Source organism: Mycteria americana, chromosome 6 (genome assembly GCF_035582795.1).
Source record: "Mycteria americana isolate JAX WOST 10 ecotype Jacksonville Zoo and Gardens chromosome 6, USCA_MyAme_1.0, whole genome shotgun sequence".
Lineage (NCBI taxonomy): Eukaryota > Metazoa > Chordata > Aves > Ciconiiformes > Ciconiidae > Mycteria > Mycteria americana.
The window spans coordinates 55158128-55179934 of NC_134370.1; the positions used below are offsets into that span (position 1 = coordinate 55158128).

The window sequence follows — 21807 nt, forward strand, 5'->3', positions numbered from 1 at the left end:
CCAATGCACTTAATTATCCTGGGCCTCCATTCTATGTATTTCTCCATAATTTTTACCTTCTTTTCTGAGTACTCATAACATCTCACATTAATTACACTGTTTCAACACACAAGCTGAGACAATAATGACAAAGTAAAAATAGCAGAAGCTGATTCTAATCACCCAGAGACAATGAAGAGATCTCCATTGATTTAGTGGGGTTTTGACCAGGGCACTGAAATCAGCTTCTGAGCTGCACTGATGGTGGCTGAGAAAGCAATGGAGGAAAAAGAGATAGCACTGTACCGAGCTGTAACTTAGAATACACACTGTAAAGGAACCAGACCACACTAATCTAAGGAATGGTTGCAAAGAAACGTGGCTCTCCACCCTGTTCTTTAAACCGTTGAGTGGGTCCAGCTACATTCATCAATGTCTCCAAGTTGTTCTTTGTTTGCTTAAGGCAACAAAAAGGAAGTATTTTTAAAAGTTCAAAAGTTCTTTTCAAATAAAATAAGCATTTTGAAGCTTTTATGCTTTCCATTTTTATATTACTATTATATTATACGATGTTGATCTGAAGTTAGTACTACAGGTATGTAATGAAATAAAAAAATTAAATAATTTCAAGTTTTAGCAAAATAAAAATTATGAATTAAAGTTTCTCAGACTTCTAAATCAACTCTGCATGATTGTCTAGGGAAAAAGTGTTAACAAGACATGATTTTGTAACTGAAAATTACTAACAAAGAGACTTCAAACAGCCCATGAAAAAAGCAACATAATTCTCTATCTTCTAAAGAGCAAGCGTTTAAAATGTCTCAATTAATGTTTTCAGAAAATACAAGTGATTCAGAACTCTATAAAGAAAAATCTAGTTTGCAGAATACAGTGTGTTCATACTACTCTGAGTAAGTTAAAATCACTCACGGCATATTTGCATGTGACCATGTAAGTGAAAAAAAAAACATGATTCATACATAGTTGGTAGCATACATCTGCAGGAGATGAATACATGAACGTCTTTAAAAAGGCTCTCCACTTAGCAACTCTAGCAAGATTAGAAATGCTGCCAATAAGTTTAGACAAATTACTTAGTATATGAAAGTTTACGCTACAGTTCAAAAGCTGTATGTATTAGCAGACCTGTAAAAAGAGTAAAGTTCATCTGAATTTGCCAATAGTGGCAACAATTAACAAACACAAGAAAAAGGGGCCAATAAAAATAAACCTAAAACGTAAAATAAAAAAAAGATTCAAATCAATCAGCATAAAGAATAGATAAGCAATAAATTACAACATGTCAAAGTCAGGGCAACTGCAAAAGCTGCACTTTCAAACATGTTGCAAAGTTACTAAAAATATTAAATAACGGGGGGGGGGGGGGACGGGACGGACAGACACACGGGACGACACCAAAAAACCCCAAAAACCCAAACCACAACAAACCAAACACAAAACACCAAAACTGCTACTGTACAGTGGAAACAGTATTTAGGTTAATAATCTACCTTAAATTAACCATTAATATATTTAATTTGTCTCTAAAACTATAAATAAATATTTGTCTTCTTCATGTGCATTATACTAATAAAAACTTAATTTTACTATACAAAAGGATAAAACCTTGTAGAAATTAAAGTGCTAAAATAAAAATTTTTAAAATAAAACATTTTATCTTTCTGGAACTGTGAAAAAAATTATATATAAAATCCCCGTTACATCCACAGGAAAGTAAGACAGATGGCCCTGCTGTTCAAATAGTTGAAGGCTTTACTTAGAGTTCCTATTCCACAGGATGTCAAGCCACAATGGATAATACTCCCATGAACTACATAATATCAAAAAGTTATTTTACAATACATGAAAACACTGGTTTTGTAATATTATAAAAATTTTTAAATTAAAAAAAGTACTGCTGGTTTTCCTCACACCCAGCCTTTCTGATGAAAACCTAAAGCCTCTAATGATGTTAACTGTTTAATTACAGTTACAGTCATATTTCTACACACACATTGTACAGTCCGCATCTCAGGCTTTGGCAGGTTTACAGCAACAGATTAAGATGAGAGGACTGAAGCCGTCTGCCCCTGATGGGGCACCCCTCTGATGGACGTCACCATGTCAAAAATGAGAACATCTTAACACTATGATGGCTGAGTATACACCTCAGTCACAAAAATTTGCAGACTGGCATACTCAGGTAAATGCAATTAGCCTTGTGCTCCATACTATTAACAACTGAAATTCTGACATGTGATACAGTGGAGGAGCTGACAGCTGGGGGCACTGACAGCTACAACTGTCCAGTTTTAATCTTCTTTAAGTCCGCTGATGCTCTCAAATGTTACGACAGAACAGTTTGTTTACTCTTAAGCTTACGAAAAGAGGTTAGATATTTTAACAGTAGTTAGGAAGAGATTCTTCCTGTTTGTGGGGCTGCTTGTTGTTTCCTTGTAGTTACTTATAAAAAAATAAAAGTTGGTTGGTTCTTTTTTTTTAAATAGAGGGTGATATAAATTCTAATTCCAGGTTTTCTGCCAAACTAATACTTTTAAATAATATAGTCTTGCTAGTAATTTTACTTGCTGTCTCAGAGGCATTTAAAAATACAGTTTTCAGAAAACAGAAGCAATGATTCTGCATAATTCTTAATTAGGTAGAAGACTGTCATTCTATTATTTTATAAAATCAGTTCTTACCTTGTATTCATGAAGCAAATATTGTCACAATAGCATATACAAATTAATCAGGACATAAAAAATAACTACTTAAATAAATTATTGTCTTTTGAAAATATTCTACTTGCTAAAACAACAGATAATATAATCAAGGACATACAACCATCAATACATTTCAGAGATTAAAAGTTCAGCTGCAGTTTACAATAATGAAAGTATATTGACATCTTTTGATTGGTAACTTCATCTGCTGTTCATACCAAGCCAAATTTTATTGAGCAGCAAAGTTTCACCTGAAAACTTGCAAACAGTCCAGAAAAGAAATAGCCTGATTTTCTACAGTTACACCTTATAAACTTAAACAGCTGGATTTACCAATCAACAAGTTGAGTAAATCCAGTCATTACCTAGAGCAAGTCCAAAAGAACACAGAATTAAAGATTCAGGAAACACGGCCAGGCACAAACAAAGCAAATTCACTAAGTAACACATTAAGTTTTACAGATATCATCGGACAGTATTCACTGTATGCCTCAGATAAGTTATTTTATTTGAAATTTCAGCGAAAGAGTAATTTCCAATCAAATACCTGCTTGAAAACTATCAAGAGCTGAAAGAAACTGACTTAATGAGTTTACCATAGACTCAGCCTGAGCCTACAGGCCTAAGCCTTTGTATCTACATAGGCCTTTCCTCACTCTGAAACCCCATGAAAACCATGTGTAGTCCCTGTGTGGTCACATTCAGTTTCATCAGGCTACAGGATCAAGTTCTTTAAAAAGTTCCGAATATGTCGGTTTGAAAGATGCTTACTTCACTTCAACGTTGTATGTTACCAATCAACTTAAAAAATGTAAGCCATAACACACTATCCCCAAAAGCAACAGTTCTAGCATCCTGTTATCTCAGTTTGTACAATCCTCCCTGCTCCTTTTGTGAGCCAGCAACCATGCAGCCACACAGCTTTACCGATCCAGCAAAAAAATGAGCAGTTTTGTACCAGATCAGCAAGTAAGGCACCATGGAATGATGGGATCACCTATTCTGGCAGCAACATGGCCTTGGACTGCCTGAGGCAATCACAAAATTCCACACTCAATTTGTGTTTTAACTCCATTTTCAGGGACAGAAACCTTTAAAAACTTCTGTGAACAAACAAACAATATTGGCACTCAAAGCTGTTCAGGCCTTTCAGTTTTGAGATTTCTTTTTAAAATGAGCCTTCATAAAGGTGTTTAAACAGTCGTTTTAAATACTGGCCTCCAATGGATATGAAAGTCCCATATTTTATCATTACTCAGAAGTGCTTTCATTTTTCTGAAACAACTTATTTTTGCCAAAAATAGAAACTATGACATTTTTGTTTATAAAGAGAACTTGTCAGCAGAGGCTCTCACATCTGAAAATCCAATACTCTCCATGTTCTTCTGTAACAGTTCATTCTTCAGTGGTGATATGATACTTTACAAAGAACCACAGGAAAGGAATACTGAAGGTTTAACAGGTCAAAAACATTTTTTTTAAAAATGCCTCCAAAACGTTTCCTTTCACAGCTATTTTAAAGCTCACTACCAGGACCTATTTGAGACACGCCTTACAAAAAAAGAAAACCCCTGTGATTTGGAACCCCAACTGCTCTCCCTGCCAAAATGAACAGAAAAGAGTGCCTTTGAGAAACATACTCCTGAGCCAGACATGGCTGTTCCCTTCAGCAGCTCTGCAGCCTTCCTAACGTTACAGCATCACAAAAGCATGGAATTGTGTCCACTCATCCATTTCAGTTCTTCTTTAGCCAAATCTACAAGACAGATTTATAAAAAAAAAAAGCCTTCCCAATCCTGTTAAATGCCACACTCTGCATATGAAACTTGCTCTTCTGTATCCTGCCCATACACTCTCATTACTAAGCATGCCTCTAACACATCTGCAATAAAGCACCTTGCACTTTCTGCTTCCAGCATGCGAGCCAACTAGCTGCACTGGACAGACAGGGCTCCTGGGATATATGATACAGGCAGAGATGTTGACCGGAATGTGGGGGGACGCACTATCCCACCAGTGGATATGTTCCCTGGCCTCCTTAAAGAGCCACTGATCCTTCACAGGTATTGCCTCACATTACACGTATGCTCCTTTTGCATGCATCTAGTGAAGGAATACGGAAGAATAAAAAGGATCTGACTTTTCCACTTTTCCTATGGCACTAGGTCTCCTCCCTCTCTCCCCTGATGACAGAAAAACAGGAACTCCCTCATATCCAATATCATAATCCTGAGACTCCCAAGACTGAATCAGCCGAAGATTTTTCATTAAGGGAAGATTAGGGCATACCACACTATCTTCTCTTCGGAGGAGTGAACTTTTAGAATTCTGAAAATTTCAAGCTATTAAAGGCTAACTTATCAAACTACATTTGGTTCCATGGAAGTTCTTTCCAAATTTTTCTACCACAAAAAAAGTCACTGCCTATATTATTTAATCAGTGCCTTTCTTTAAAAAGAGGGATCTAACAGTTTATGGATGTTTACTCCAGATTTTTCACACACGCACAGCAAAACACCAGGAAGCAACTATAAAATTTGTCCTCCAGCTTTACATAACATTGAGCTTGCTCTCCAAACTAAATAATGGATTCTCTGTGCAGCTGACTATTCAGAAAGTACCAGCAATATCACACGAAGACAAAGTGGGTGTTAGGTCAATAATACATGACAGTGCTATAGAAGAAGGACAGGAAATAACTTTAGAAGAGGAAGGAAAACTTACATACTGTGAGGGTAAAGAAAAGGAAACAGACAGGATAATTCATGGAAAGACCAAAACTGTAATGTTTTTACACTTGGTGGAACACAATCTCACAAACATGCCTTTGCAACCATGAGGGGATCACTGTCAATCCAATACATCACTGTCAATCCTACCTACAATCTGAGGCTTCTGCAAAAGGAAAATGGGCCTGGGTTGCTGTCCCTTTTAGTCTATATGGAAGACAGCTCTGGGGTAGCTCAGTTTACTTGATCTACTGCTTACAGGAGATCAGAAGGGAGAAAAGTGAAACTTTAAAGTTCTAGATGTGGGACTGTAAAAAGGGACAGTGAAACTCATTTAAGAGCAAACTGACAATATCCAGCAACAGAAAGACATCTGAAACAAGTTTGCCATCTTTCCAGTAGATTCCTTATCCCCATTGAAGATTTTTTTCCTACTTGAGGTACATTTTTTGTCTATATAAAATTATATTTGTATCATATCTGGCAGTCACCCCTCACAATTATTAGAAAGAAAATTATGATAGTTACAGACACAATAAAACTTCCACAGCAATTTCTTCCTGTCCCTGGACTGTCTGTAAACTGCCACTCCCTGTCTAATGGTCAAAATTCAAAACTTTCAAGAGGCCTATACAGGGGATTTTCTACAATATGTCATGTCATAATTCAGTATATGCAGGCTCTCTGCAGGCAGCAGTGGGAAAAAAAAATTTACCCTGAGAGAGATTTATTTTATTATTGGTCAGCTTTTCTGATGTCAGCATCAAAAACCTGCCTAAAATTTCTATAAATGAAGAACTGGAAAAGAGATCAGAGTTTTAAAATATTATCTCCCTTTAAAAGCAGCCTGAAAGCTTCATGACCCATCTCTTCTTCCTACCTGCTAGGATGAAAGAGACTGTGAAAAATTCTATGCTTGAAAAAAATCATGAGTTGCTGGGAACCTAAGCCATATGGCATATATTATTCAGAACTCCATATACCAGGTGTTATACCACAAAGACTTATGTGTGGTATCACACAGACACAAGACCAAATCAAGGTATCTCTTCAGCCTCCAAGACAGGGCTGACTTATTATTATAGGCAGAATTAATCTTACATATTTCATAAAAAGTAAGCTAGCAATTTGTATTCTTCCAAAACCACTACCTATAAATGAACTGCACAAGCTATTTATAAACTTAGTACTAGATCCCACCCACCACCTTAGATACAGTCCCTCCATGCATCTATATTACTAACTGGTGCAGTGCAAAGAGAAAAGGACCAGGTTTTGATCTTCTGCATTCCATTATGGTCCCAGGACTGCATACCCAACATTGCATTGTTACCTGCAATGAAATTCATACCCATTGCAAGTCCAAGGTGTGCATGGTGCCCATGTAGAGAATTAAATGCTGGAGGACCACACACCCACACTGCAAGTGGGTCACTCAACACCTTTGAAAGCAGTAATTCCAGCCTCCACACCAGGAGCCATGTAGGTCTGTGCCTTCCATAAATGCAACATGTTTTTTTTTTCCCTTGACAAAGTTGTGATTAAATATGGTAGTCATATGACTTTGGGTGCATAATGAAAAATGAAGGCCAGCCAGGAACACTGACCCATAGAGAAGTCTGGGGACAGAAGGAAGCATACCATCACAGTAATACATTTTAGTAGTGAGTATTCCAACATTTCCGAATCATTTCTACCCTGTGAAAAATATCATTCTCTGTTCTGATTTCAGATGGCAGCCTAGGGATGACAAGTTAGAATTTCCTACAGGATGAAAATTCCAAATAACACTCTTCTTCCATAGCTGTTAGTGGAAGCAAACAGCCATGCTTAGGTTAGCATGGATTACACATATTATTTCATCAATTTATCCTGAAACACAGTATAGCAAAGTGGATGAGTCTTGGATTTGCTGCCATAGAGATGAGGATTTCAGTTTCAGTTCTGTCCAAATATTAAACAACCTTATTCAGATGTTCAGCCAATAAAACAGAATATTAATAGCCACCCTTTCAAGGACAGGAAGAGAACTGTATTTAATAAAGACTGTCAGTAGAAAGAACTATTAAGAGCAGTTACAGCAAAAGATACTGTTCGCTTGCTTACAGCTTGGTTCATACTCCCTCTGGCTGAAAAATGTGTGTGAGGAAGTCTCAGTGTCTCGAATGTAAAACATCTTGTTAGTCCTATGAAAGTATGTGACAGATCAGCCAAATGCTTGAGCTGTGTGACAACTAGCAGGTTTTGTTGGTTTCTTTTTTGGTTTTAGTTTGGTTTTGTTTTTTTTTTTCAAAAGGAAAATCTGCTTCGATGGCTGTAAGTCAATAAGACATTTTGGCAGATCCTCAGGTCTCATAAATTGTCAAAGTTTGACTGAAGACAAGGACATAATATATATCCCATTTTCTTAACCTGCTATGTATGAATTCATATAATCACAATTTTACAGGATTTATCCCCAGAGGAAATATGGCATGACCTACTAACCTTGCTTACTGAGTGGAAATTAAAGCCTTAATTTTTGTTAATGATAAAAATATTAAGAAAACCCCAAATTTCTTATGTAATATTCTAAACTATTACCATGGCAATATATATTTTGTATCATTATTAAAAAGCTCTCTTTTTCTTTATTGAAGTAATTAATTTCCAGATTCTCCCAAATCATAAACGAAAGGGAATTGGAGACAAAAAGCACATTAAAAGTATACTAAAACAGAAGTCAATCTGTATCTGAAATACAGTTCCAAGAAACTAATTCATGTCATCTGCCCCCACTAGTCCCAGGTCCTGTATACTGTGGTACTAGTTAAGTCACTGGAGGAAGATGGAGAGTTACATTTGTTTATTAATAGTTACATTGGTACAAGCTTTACGTGGACCAGAATACCGGCGTAACGTACTTCTATCACTATACTGTTTCATCTCCCACACAGGCTCATACACACCTGTACAAGCTCTTTTTTGCCCTAACGCAGAATGCAATCTACTGGGGTTATCCACTTGCACTTTAAGTATCCCGACATCATTGAAGTACAATTAACATTTATAAACTTCAAATACAAAAAGCAAGCAAACAACAAAACCTTATAAATACTTGTCTCAGAGTTAATTATATATATGTGATATGACTACACTCAATTTTTCCTTGTTTTTATGACAACATTTCAAGGAGAATGTAAAAAAAAAAAGATAATAAAGTCACCAGACGAAATTTTATTTTACATACTCTCTTCCAGTTTATTAAATTCTAAATGTTCATATCTGTTGAAGTATTGACAGAAACAACAGCTGAGTGACACAAGGATACTTACAGATTCGAAAAGCAGTTTGTGATTTCAAATACAATAGCTCGTTTGTATCCAAACATCTGATACGATTACACCCACTCCACAAGAGATTCTATGTTGTTTCACTACATTTTCCTCCAATTGTCAGTGTTAGAAACTTTGTATTTTGTTCCAAAGGAAATTATCTTAATACATCCCAATGATATCATTATTGTTTAAATAGAAGAGAGTATCCTGTTCACATTTTTAGAGGCTCAGGCAAAAATCTCAAGTTTGTTAAAATAAAAGAGTCTCTTTGAAAGCCTTTCTCAAAGAAATGGAAACAGTGTTAGGGTAACCTTTGTTTAAAAGTTTTGCCAGTGCTTCAAGAACACAAAATTATTTATAATATTATCTAAAATAAATAAATAAATAAAAAGGTTCCCCTACTCCAAAAAGTATTCCTTGGCTTTAGATGTGACATATCACTGGAGCTTCTTCTCAGTATTCCAACCTAAAAAAATATAATCTTGTCTACAGAAATTACAGTTACAGCAACACAACAGATGCAGCCAGCATAACCTTGATTATATAAGTATAGCTTATTCCTAAATAAAATTAAGAGTGAGCTATATGGGTACAACTGCATGCAGAGACCAAGGTCTCACCTATATGAAGACACACAGAAAAGGGTTAATCTCTATGGAGATGCAAGTATTTAAGTACAAAAAATACATGTAAAATAGACTTTAGGAGTCATATTTACACAGCCAACATAAGGCCACAGCTTCATGCGTATTCAAGCTGGTTATGGCTCCCATTTTTCTATTGTTAAACTTTGTCTTAATTACATTGTATTCTTTAAACACTTGGCTTCACACCCATCTAGTTTCTTTCAACTAACTCAACCATGCATTTTAAAATCTAAATATGCAGTCAGAACTGCAGGCCCTGAGCCCAGCCACCACGAGACAAGATGATATCATCACAGTCAGTCGGAGAGACATAAGCTGAGTAGAGAAGAGAGAGGCTAGATAACTCCACAGAGGAAAGGAGCTTCATAGTGTGCTGGACTGCTCCACCAGGAGATGCATCACTTAGAAGGGCTTAGGAAGCCTATGCAGCCAAAGCTGCCTGTTGTGGACCCTGCTTGTACACTGAGCACAGGTTTAACCAGCTCCCACAAGCCACCACTCTTCTTACCTTCACACTGGGATAGCGTAATTACTGGGGGGTAATGAGAGAGGTAGGGCTGCTTCTTTATGAGGCTTGAAGTGTTTGTGGAATTATAATGTAACATTACATGCCAATTGTTCTTGTAAATAAACGCTGCTACTGCTGAACATTTGCTCCCTGCATGTAACAGCTAATGGTGTGCAAATGACTGTATGCAGGCATACCCCAACCCATTGCCAGTTTCAACAAGGCCTAACAAAATATTCTGAGCTTGATTCACATCAGTGAAAACATTCCCCCACCTCTACATAAAAGCTCAAATTTTACCCACTACTTCTGCATTATGCTTTATGTTGAAATAGATCACAAATCATTACCCACTTTGGAGTGGGTTTATGTACATAAAATACATCTTCCATTCTAATAAACTTCAACAGCTCTTAGAGATATCTTTCAACAGAACTTAAAATAGGGTTGAAACATTCCTAGTGGCTGGTAATTACTTATAAAGCTTCTGCAAGTGTCTGTGAGAGTTTATATATACACACACACACAGAGAAATACATAGGCGCATATGCATATGAATGTGTAAGCATGGGCAGCCTAGCCAGTAAGTCTTCTTTTCATAGTGTATTTATATAGTTTCCACATCGACATTTCAGCTACGTTAAAATGGTGTGTGTAATGTACATATAACTAAAGAATTATGAACTTCTGCAAATGCCTGGAGTCAAACTCTCATCATGTTCAGACTGCTGAGAGTCAGGCAGCTATTTGAATGGTAATGACTCCTAGCATGCTTGGGGACCCTCACAGAAAGGGGCAGTTGTGGTAATAATTGAGGCATCTTCCAGTCTTACCAATCTCCCTGATGTTTTTTTTAAGTCAAAGTGCTTTCTGAGACGTTTCTCCAGTCACCTTTATTCCTCATTGCTCTCTGTCTTTACCAAAATCAAGTAGAGTGTGAAAAGGTTATTATAGAATATTAATTTTAAATCTGATACTGTCAATCTGGCTAATGCATCTCAGAAATACAAAAGATGAATCCATTTAATTTAAAACAGAGTTCATTTGGCTAAAAATTTAGAGGCATTCATGGAAAAAACATATTAGGTACTTAAAATGTTTGGCTATGGATTTTGTCACCCACTCTATTTCATAGAAAACAGGAGGCTATAAACCTGGATTTGGATAAACCCTTCAAGGAGACTGCCAGCTCTGTTGGCAGAGATGGTACAAGGTCACAGCAAATACACTGAGCTCTAATCCCAAACAGTGGTGACTCCATGACTACCACTCCACTAAATCTTAGCACATGCATTCCTAACACGTTAATTTTTCAGGTTTAAACATAAAATTTTCATACTTGGCTATACTAAAAAATATTACCACTTAGATTTAACTCCACTCAGAGAGTCAGGGCCAAAGCAGTTTCTGAAATGTGTTAATGTTTCCAGATAAACATGCTGGAATAAACAATCCATGAACACATGAAGTACCTTCCCTCACACAATAACCTGGTAATGTAGCATTCTTAGTGGGAGGAGTCTCCATACTTTTGCCAAGTAAGGACAGAAACAACAAAACCAACCTTCTTGGGGTTTTTGCATATCCTACCAACACAGCATTCAAGATGTATTAAAAAACCCTGTAAACTGCCAAACCTAAGTTGAGGATGCATCAAGTCAGTACCATCCTCCTCAGCATGCAGTTTGTCGAGACCTAGCAACAAAACTGGAGAAATTACAACATCTTCACCTCATCGTGGCCATTCAAGACACAGTTGTTCATCTCTATATTGTAAAGATGTAGTTCTTTGTACAGCCCGGCTCTGAATAATATCACTGAACTGATCAGGTAGAAGATAACCTCCTCCTACCCCTAACAAAGGAAGAAGTGGGGCAGACAGAAGAAAGAAGAAACACAAATTTCTTAAGCCTGCTTTATCTGAATACATGGGCAGTAGGTAGCTCGATCATTTCTGCTGCCATTCAGAGTTGCATAGAGAGGGTGCAGAAGTGGGAAAAATGACCCATTATTTTAGTGTTCATTGCCATTTCTCAGAAATCTATTAGCATCAGTGATCTTGACCAGATTCTTGCTAGTTCCCCTCTATCAACACAGGTAGGCACTGCCGTAGGCTGAACATTGTTTTGCATAATCAGGCTCACGCACTTGATATTAATACACACATTTTCGGGTTATCACCATAGTAAAAAGGCCAGATAATAATGACATCATCATCATCACCACTATGACTATGACTTCAAAAAAGCAGAAATGGTAAAACAGCAGGCTGCAGATGAAACAGTGCTGGTCTAGTTTTGTTTAATTTCTGACATCAGCAGAATTATTTGGCCTCAAAATACTTAAGTAGCTATTTTTAAATAACCTGCCCGCTATGGTCCAGGCTGAATAAACTCCTTGCACGTATGTTCACCTCCATGACAAAAGATTTAAAAATTCAAGTTTGAGGTCATGCCATTTCACCTACACATTTCAGATGACATTGCAGAGCCTAGACAAACCGGTTTCACCAATACTCCCAGAAAGATCAACTTCCTATTACAAAAGGTAAACCAGAGGAAGAAACTGTCACCAATTATTTTTTTCAGCTTTGTCATCCTTTTATTGAAGTAAAATTCCTTAAACAGGATATACCACAGACCATTTTTGCAGTGAATTAAATTCCACATCCCCCATATATACCCTGTCAGAGGAACCTAAGTGCATTCTCTCTTTTTACTAGTGACAGTGAGATCTAATAATGCAATTAACAGACATTAAAATAAGCTGGTTTGCTTGGAGGCAATTCAGGCAGCCTAAGCAGTCATCCCATTTATTAGGTTTAAAAGCAAAACACAACTAAGTCAGATACTGCAAATAAAAATAGTTGTTTGATACACCCATGGAGAAGACAGGCTCTTTGGAATATCACCACAAATTCTGTAATCAAAGAAGTTAGCTATGATAAGCCCTACCTTTCCATTACTGTCATAACATTACTGACATTTGCTAAAATAATCCTTTCTAGTGTGTATTTGCAATGAAGTGGGATTTAGAAACAGTTAATGTCAGCTGCAATTCAAGGTATATGTAAACCAACTAGGAATTCTTTTCCAATTATTAATATGTTTCAAAACCACCTCTAAGTTGTAAATACATACATGTAAAAATATCAGTCCCTTTATAAGATACTTCATTTGAAGCACTGCATTTTTTTGTTTAGCTCATATCAATTTTTTTAAAAATATATCTGAATATTAAACTGAAAAACTTTTCTACTAATAACAATTATCTTCTCTTATGTGAAAGATTATCTTAATATCTTAAGAAAATATAATAAATAAAATTAGAAATATTGCTTAGTAATAAAAATTAGAAATATTGCTTTCTAATTTTACAGAGTTTTCTGTTTAAAAAGTATAGCTGACTATGTCTCAAAAAGAATAACATACAATAAAAAGCAGTATAATTGCCTTTCATAACATGACAAACTTCTGCATCTCCTTTGTAAAACATGCTGCTTACTACACTAATGGTACATTCCAATACTGTATGAAAAGTTTTCATTTCCATTTATAACCTTTTCCCAAAAGAAAAGACCTGAGTTCAAACTAACACTCCAATTATTAAAAAAAAAAAAAGCTTATAGCAACTTGGTATACTTTTATATTAATCATTGGTAACCACATCTGGCTTCACGGTGGGCATAAGCAAATTTATTCTGGGTCTAACATGAGAAAAAAACGAGACAATTCAATGACAATGACATTTCTAGAAAATATAATTGCTAGTCAAACAAGTTCTTACAAAGCACCTTAAAAAAGTAATCAGCGGTTTGGTTTTGCCACTTTAATTATATTTTTATAAAAGTTTTAAAGTTCTGTTAAAACCAGCTCTACGAGGAGATCCTTAACTATGAGACATGTGACAGTGAGTTGTCAGAAAAAGTGTCAGACACTGAATCTATCAAATTCATATGGGTATACCACAAATCATTTTATCCTAGGGGGTTTCCGATTCATCTACAGGATTCATTTTATATGAATGCGCGCAAGTTAAATACAGAGTAGATGTTCAGATAAATAAAACAACTTTCAAGGATAGGTTTCCACTATTTCTACTTTGATAATTATTCAAACTACATTGCAGTGATTTTTTTAAAAATACTTACATGCTAAAGAGAAAAACAGGAGAAAGATAAAAGCTGTAAGAACTATTCTTCCATCAACTGCAGATGCTAATCCAAACTCACCACAAAAGTTTTATCGCAGCACTGATCTCCCCATAAAGTTGTCATCATATGGGAGGGATATAAATTATATCAGATACAAAGTTAATTGGGAAGAACAAATGGCTGAACTGCCCTTCTAAGGATTTCCCATGAAAAAGAACACACACAATGTGGACACACCCTTTCGCAAAAATAGGCTAATTCGTGGAACAAAAGGGAGATGAAGAAGTCAGAGCGCCCTCAGCTCAGGAATGCCAGGAATCCCCGGAGGAATGCGTGCGGGCAGGCGGCCGCGGCGCCCCCGACGCACCGCGGTCTCGGCGACCCGCGGGGGGCTCCCCGCCGGCCCGCCCAGGGCTCCCGGCCCTCAGCGGCCAACAGTCCCGCCCGTCCCGGACAGCGCGAGTTCACCTGAAACCAAAGGCCGGCAGCGGCATCGCAACCATCGCTTCGGGGCAGCCGCGGCCGGTACACGCACTCGGGGAAAAGAGCCCCCACGCTTTACAGCCGCGAGTGAAAACCAAGAAATAATCAGGTCTTATGGGAGTCTGTTTTCCCGGCAACTCCCTCTCCCCTCCGCGGCCCGCTGGCAGCGCTCCCCTCTCCGCCGTTTAGCACGCCCGCCCTGAGGGCGGCACAGCCGCCGCTCGCCAGCGCAGCCCCGAGGAGCGCTCGGGGGGAAGGCCTGCCCCGGCACGGCCAGCGCTCCGCCAGCCTCCCCGCGCGTTACCAGCTAGTCGTGCAGGGAGAGCCGTGTTGTTCTCTACTCACACCCGGGAGGATTCGGCGTCCTTGGCCTTTGGAAAGGAGCGTGTTTAACGGAGCGAGATGGAGGAGGAAAGCCAGCGACCCAGGGCGCCTCAGTGCGGGGAGCCACCTCCACAGCCGCGGCGTCCCGCCGCGGGCGGCAGCCCCTGCGGCACCACACGGCGACGTCCCCTGTGCCCACCACGCTCCGGTCAGGTCGCGCCACAGCCCTGTGCCCGCCCAGCCCCGGCCATCTCGGCAGGGAGAAGCGGGCGACGTGGTGCCCGCCCCTCGGCTCCCAGACCTCCCGTCGCAACCCGCTGTCGCCACTCTCCTCACCCGTCGCGAGCCGCCTCGCCCTCTGAGCGGGATCCCCGTCAACTTCGTGCCGCCCTCACCGCCGCCCCGCCAGCTGTGCTCGCCGCCGGAGCTCAGCGCGGACTGCCCGCCCCCTCCAGCGGGGGCGGGGGTGCCGGAGCCGCCGGGGCCGGGGCCGGGGCCGCGCCCAGGCTCTGCCGGGGAGGAGCCAGGCGGGGGGCGCTCCTTCAGGTGAGCGAGGGGCTTCCTCGTGCGCGTGCGGCTGTTTCTCGCCCGTACGCTCGCGGCCGTTGGGCTCCCTGAAGGGGAGCGGGGCGCGCGGGGTCTCCTCAGGCTGGAGCCCCTCGACACCTATAAGTCGCAAACAGAGGGGAAAAACACCCCACACCTCCTTTGTTCAGGCTGCGGCAAACGGTGCCAGGACGAAAGGGGGTGGCTAGAACGGTCTTCTGAAGAAGAAACCCAGCCCCGGGCCCAGGTACTGTCAGCTCGAGGCCACTTGACAGTCGGGTTTGTTTTCCCTCGCGAGCGCGGCCCGTTGCCGTGCGGAGGCGGCTGGCGGGGCTCCCGCCGCGGCGGGGAAGAGCTGAGGCAGCACAAGGACGGGGTAGGGCAGGCGCGGTTTTGAACGTGTGGTAGAGGTAAGAGGGAAGGAGTGAAGAGTCGGGCCGCGGCGCGCAGTCTGGAGCAAACAGAGCAGCGTGCCTGTACTGCTCAGAGAACAACGTCACGAGCACCTCTGGGCACACCTAGGCCGTCTTCAGCGTTTTGGATGATTTTCACAATATCTTCAGCTAGACTGGAAATATCACAAGGTGTTTGCAGATTTCCAGAATATTCTACATATATAGTGAGAACTGGAGTGCTGCCATATCGCAGCAGGTCTCTCTCCCCTGATCCATGTGCAAAGGGAAGCTAGGTGCTAAGGACTTGTGGTAGTGACTATAAGCATCTCACAAGAACTGGGCCTCAGTTAATTTCTTCCATCTTCAGAAATTTGTTCTCAAGATTTGAACCACCTAAAACAAGCAGCATTGTCAGAAAAAAGGTTATAGTGAATATACAGGGAAAAAAAAACCACAACAAGATGTGATATGTCCATGTCTAGAACAGAGAAATGCAGGGCAGTGAACATGAGAAGGAAAAATTCAGTATATAAACCATGAAAGCCACTTACAGAGTTGTTCTACAGGAGGAGTATGGATAGCAACTGACAGCAATAGCTTGTGATAAAATACCATACTGATGGTTAATCAGCAGAAAGAGCTGTAAACTGTGGGAACTGGACAAATTATAAACAGCTCTGAAGAGCCAGCTAGTGAGGTGTTTGCAGACATCTAACAATGTTTTCCTTTGCTGAGAGGATGGAAGTACTAGGTGTGATAGGGGTTATAAAGACTTCTGTTGTCAAAAATGCACCTCTACATAATGTACTAAATTAATTCTCCCTCAAAATGGTTGTTGAGAGGAAAGTCATAGATATATGGATTTTTCTGCCTTTGGTATTAAGTTGACTTGTCAGAAAAATGCTCATGGGACAGAACAGCCCGAACTTGTGTTGCTGTCTTGATCTTTTACATATTTTGCCATTTAACATTTGCTTTTCATATACATTTTTTCACAAAACCAGGGGCCATGACTAATCTTGGAGATGTTTAAGTAAAAGATTTATATAGTTTGCTTAGCCCCTTTCACTGTAGTTTTCAGAAGGCTCATGAAGTTTACACCCCACCCCCTCTAACTGGTAAAACTGAGAAACAAGGAACGGAAAAGAAACAAAGTAATTAAACTTTTTTTTCTCAGTTACATGAACCATGTGGCAAAGTTTTCAGTTGAACTCACAGACACACATATATATGGCAGTATTTTGTTACAATTAAAATGTGAAGAAATATGCTGACAGTTTGTTCAGCCTCGTATTGTAGTTTTGTAAGGTGTGAAGGAGTTGAACTTAATAGAAAACAAAATGCTTCATTACAGAGTTGTATACACCTATAATTTTCAGGTTATTGTTAGAGGTTAATTAAAACAGGTGTTAATCAATGATGTTGTACAATAATACATTTCCATTGCAATTAGAAGCAAACCAGAAAAAAACATAAAAGATTCATTTCTTGCTAAAAATACCAGGCTATGATGACTACTAGTCATTATTATATAGTCTATAATTAATTTTTTTCATGATGTATTACCTATCAGGCAACAGCTCAGGAGACAATTCAATTGCTATCTGGTGTGTTCAGCATTAAACTGCTTAGAAAACTGTTCTCTTGTTCTGTATTGAGTTTCAGAAAAATAGTTTCATATGATAATTAGGCCAAGGCATTTTTCTTTCTTTTTTTTCTTTATTTTATTTTTTGTATTAAAGAAAAAAAAGAGAGATAAAAAGGTGGGGCCGGCACAATTGCTAAAACTCGTATATTGGCTGTGAGCATCCCAGACCAAAAAGGAGAGCTTTGACTGGATTTTGACTCAAAGCTCTAGCCTACACTTAATGAGCCTTTGAGGAAAGTTTAATGTGAACCTTTAAATTTTCATGAAAACTGAAGTTTAAATCGAACATTTTGTCAAACAGTTTCTTACAGATCTTTGGCATATTCTGAACATGAGTTTTGGAAGTACTTCGTATAATAATGCTACAAACAGTAATACTTTGTTCACTAAGAGCCATAGTCCAGCTGGAATACTGCAAAAATACAAGGTTGTCCAGTGAGATAAGAATTTTTTGAAGGAATGTGTACAAACACAGCAATAAGCTAAAATTGCACTGAAGACAGTTAGGTCATACAGAGAATATCATCTCAGTGCAGGGTACCATCTCCTTTCCCACCCCTCATCCACTTACTTTTCTCTTCCTCTCCTTTAAATGAAGGCTTTGGTCCTTGTTTACAAAACTGGCTCAACACTATGATTAATGTCTCTCTGTCCAGGCAGCGTATTATCAGGCAGTTGTGAAATACAATACAAAATGGAGTATGCAGCTAAAGCACAAACAAACAGTAATGCCCTAGCAGCTGTGCTGTAGATTAATTCCAGCTGCTAGCTACTCCAGCACACCTCGGGTACTGAATAGTACTCCCTAAATTCAGTTCTCCTTTTGCATTGAGTCAGACTGTATTGAAAGCTTGGTTTATTAGTGCTATGCTTGGCTCCTGCAAGATGCATCTCTATCTCTTTCTATTCAACTACACATTGAACTGAATTTTGACACTTTATTATAGTCCCTGATTTGTTTGCAGGAAAGGATCTGATCCAATAATCACAGTGGAAAGGGAAAAAAAAGTCTTTCTCACAGTATATAATTACTTTGAAACACTGCTTCTGACTCATCTTTTACAATATATATTGTGAATTTTCTCAAATTATTATAAAAGACTAGATGTCTGTTGCTTAAGAAATAACAGAATTATCCCTGTTATTACTGTATTCAGTAAGGTATGGAATAGACATTTTTATTTCTTATTTCAAGAAACACAATTTTCAAAATTCAGGTCTTCTTTCTAGTCTTTACTGTTATTCTCACTGACTTGTTTTCTCAAAACATTTTATCTTAAGCAGAATGTTTACAGAGTTAATTCTAAAATTATATCTGTAAAACTGTATCTGTATCTCAACCATTTTAACAAACTTAAAGTAATTTTGACTTATATGAGCATGAGAAAGTACCCTTTTATAAAAATCACACCACTTTGGCTATCATAGAACATGAAGAAACAGTTCTATTTTAAATACTAAATTTACTGTGGTGTAAATTTACTTTCAGAGGAGGATTTCGGTTATTTAAAGAAATTTAATTTTACACTCTTACCAGATGCTTTTTAATGTATGACGTCTGTCTTTTCCTCAGAAGACAACTAACCAGAAAGGGAGGCCCTTTGTTTTCTACCTTTCTTGTTTTCTTCCCTCTCTTTTTGCAGTGACTTTTCTTTCTTTCTTCCTTTTTTCCTCTCTCTCTCCTTTTTCTTTTTGGGCATAGCCCCTGTCTTTTACATTTGTCATCTGTTGTTCTCCCATTCCTCTATTCTCCCTTATACAGCTGTCAAACACGCAGGGTACTACTGATACAACCCAGAGCACTGGGTTCCCTCTATCTACCCAAGCATACAATGTGGAGAGGTGTGTCATAATATTCTTAAAAAGCCTGAAGAATCCAAAGAACATATTTATATTGCAGGAGAATAAGATGTGGTATATAAAATGTATAAAATGACAGATTAAATTGTAGAACAAGAGATTAATATTTTCAGATGTCCTCAATGGGGGAAAATACCTGTTTTTACTTTATGTTAGCTAATCCATGGTAAGGACAAAGTTAAGAGATGAAGATTTAAACTGTAACTTGTCTTTTGTAGGATTTAATTTCATTTTAGTTAGCTCAAGTTTACAAATACTCTTCCTACTGAATATAAGACTGTACAATTATTCATCTTACTTATGGACATAGAAATCAAGAGTGACATACAATATCCAAAGGTGCAAGGTGAGATGAAGAGAAGATACCATTGACTTCAAAAGCTGTTGAGGGGAAAATACACACAGCACAAAGTTTGATCACACATAATATGATAGTTTCAATATTCATTTAACAAATAATATATAGTCTAGTAATCAAGTGAATAATTAGTACTGATATGAACTTCAGTTGAAGATTTTGGACACTGTTCTATATCTAGCCACCACGAGACTTTCTGATCTCCCATTCTTCTCCTTGGACAACTTTTGGCTATATCCACATTTCTTCCTTCACCTTAATGACAGTCCTGCTCCCACTAGCTTTATTCAGGTAATCCTAGCAATGACAAAAGAAGTTTTTCCAAGAAGAGCCTGCAGAAATCCTAGGCACTACCAACTGCATCTACATTAAAGTTCCAAAAAACATTGTAACTGTAATCTGCTCTGCTGTGGTCTATGTAGCTCCTCTTGGTCAAGTCCAGCCTGCTAGGATTCAGCTGTGCCTATGCTGCGGAACAAACTGTTTTTTTGGGAATAGTACAGGCTGAGTCTCTATTTTGCACAAATACGTAGTTAGTAATTTGTTGGCATTGTCAATGTATTTATTTGAAGAAAGCTTAAAGGGTGCGTTGTTTCAGTCATTGCAAAGGTAAATATTGATTAATTTATCACAGAAATAGTAATGTAGTAGATTAAATGGTTCCTATCCTCTTTATGCATGTGGCTCTTAAGAACTATTGCTCTTATCTATTATATAATAACACCCTCAGTATTAGGACATTGTACTAGGCATTGTAGAGCTCCATGCAGGTATAGGTCCATACCAAAAAATGCTTTACAATCCAAGTAGACAAAAGATTTCATCACAAAAAAAAGAATGCAGAATGTGCTATGCTGAAACCAAAAACATATATCATGGCAAGATAATGGAGAGACTGAGTAATTTAACAATTCTGTCTCTCATCCTGAAATAACATGCGTATGTGCAATGCTAAGCAAATGTAAGCATTTTTGATGTATTTAAAGTTTAACCTAACACACAAATATTTGCAAAATTAAGGTCTAAATTCTTAAGATTGGCATCCAAAGATTACATCCTGCAGACAGAATATATTCTGTCTCTCTCAGAAATATTAATTTCAAATCTTGTTTTACCTTTATTTAAGTAGCTTTCTTTTGGTTACAATATATCAAAGATTATCTTCGTTTAGGATATGCAAGCAATTTAACACATATCTATTGTACCAAGGAAGACAGCACATAAGAACAAAATTAATATTTTCAGGTTTTAAAATGTACTTTTGATTAAAGATATACCAGGACAAAGTTTTTTTTAGTTTAATGTATCTATCAATTAATCCTTTTAGTCACATGAGGATTTGCAGATATTACATCTTACATTCAGTTTTCTTAAAAATGTTTGTGTGCCTTTGATGAGAACTAAGGCCAATATCCAGTAAAGAATTTAGGCTCCTAATTCCCACTGAACTAAAATTATTTCAATAGAGAGGTGAAATGTTAAATATATTCTTGGGTTTAGACCCAGGTAACTTTTGGAACAGAGATAAAATCATCACTATTCCATGTAAAAATTAAGGTTTTTTTTCTTATAGGCATGCATGGATATCTTAATTATTGCTTCCCCCCCCCCCCCCACTTTTGGACAAAGATAAGGAAACATTTCCAAGCCTATGGAAGTCTAAAGCAGTATCTGATCCAAACCCTTTCTCCTAACTTAATTTTGGTACATTGCCCAGTATACTTTTCTGATGTTGTGCAATGGCACCACCTGGTGGCTACAATCATTTTAACCGTTCTGATTCTTTGACAAACATACATCTGAGCAGCTTGAAAATGAAGACCAGGGAAAAAGGGTTATTTTTAATATTCTTAAGATTGTTTTTATCTCTAGCCACTTTTCTTAATCAGGTGAGGTAAAATAATTTAAATAGTTTTGTGAAGCAATATTTTAGAAGAGATATAAGCGTTTCAGTAATGTCCCATATAAGAAACTTTAAGGATCAACTTACAAAGACATTGATCCTTCTGCTTTAAAGGTAAAGCATCACTCCTGCTTCACCTGCAGTATCCTAACTATGAACGCACTGAAGACTTAAGAAAATATCTGTATCTTTGCAAATCTAGGCAAGACCCAGAAAGACAGGTTAAGAAAGATA

The 21807-nt window shown here is 38.2% G+C and overlaps 1 protein-coding gene across 10 annotated transcripts in view; it reads right to left on the bottom strand.

Moving 5' to 3' along the window:
* The window catches only part of CGNL1 (cingulin like 1), a 72308-nt gene extending 56992 nt beyond the window's left edge, over positions 1-15316 (bottom strand). For 4 of the 10 annotated variants that reach the window (XR_012776234.1, XM_075505931.1, XM_075505923.1 and 1 more), the window contains exon 1: positions 11635-11650. Coding sequence is in view for 5 of the 10 variants with exons in the window: in XM_075505931.1 (XP_075362046.1) it covers positions 11635-11648 (14 nt within the window). In the remaining 5 variants the exon portion in view is untranslated. Of the gene's footprint in view, positions 1-11634; positions 11651-14053; positions 14070-14134; positions 14856-14884; positions 14901-15199 lie in introns of those variants that run through there. The other 6 variants (XM_075505930.1, XM_075505928.1, XM_075505924.1 and 3 more) reach the window with 5 other exon arrangements.
* Between the last annotated feature and the right edge of the window lie 6491 nt (positions 15317-21807).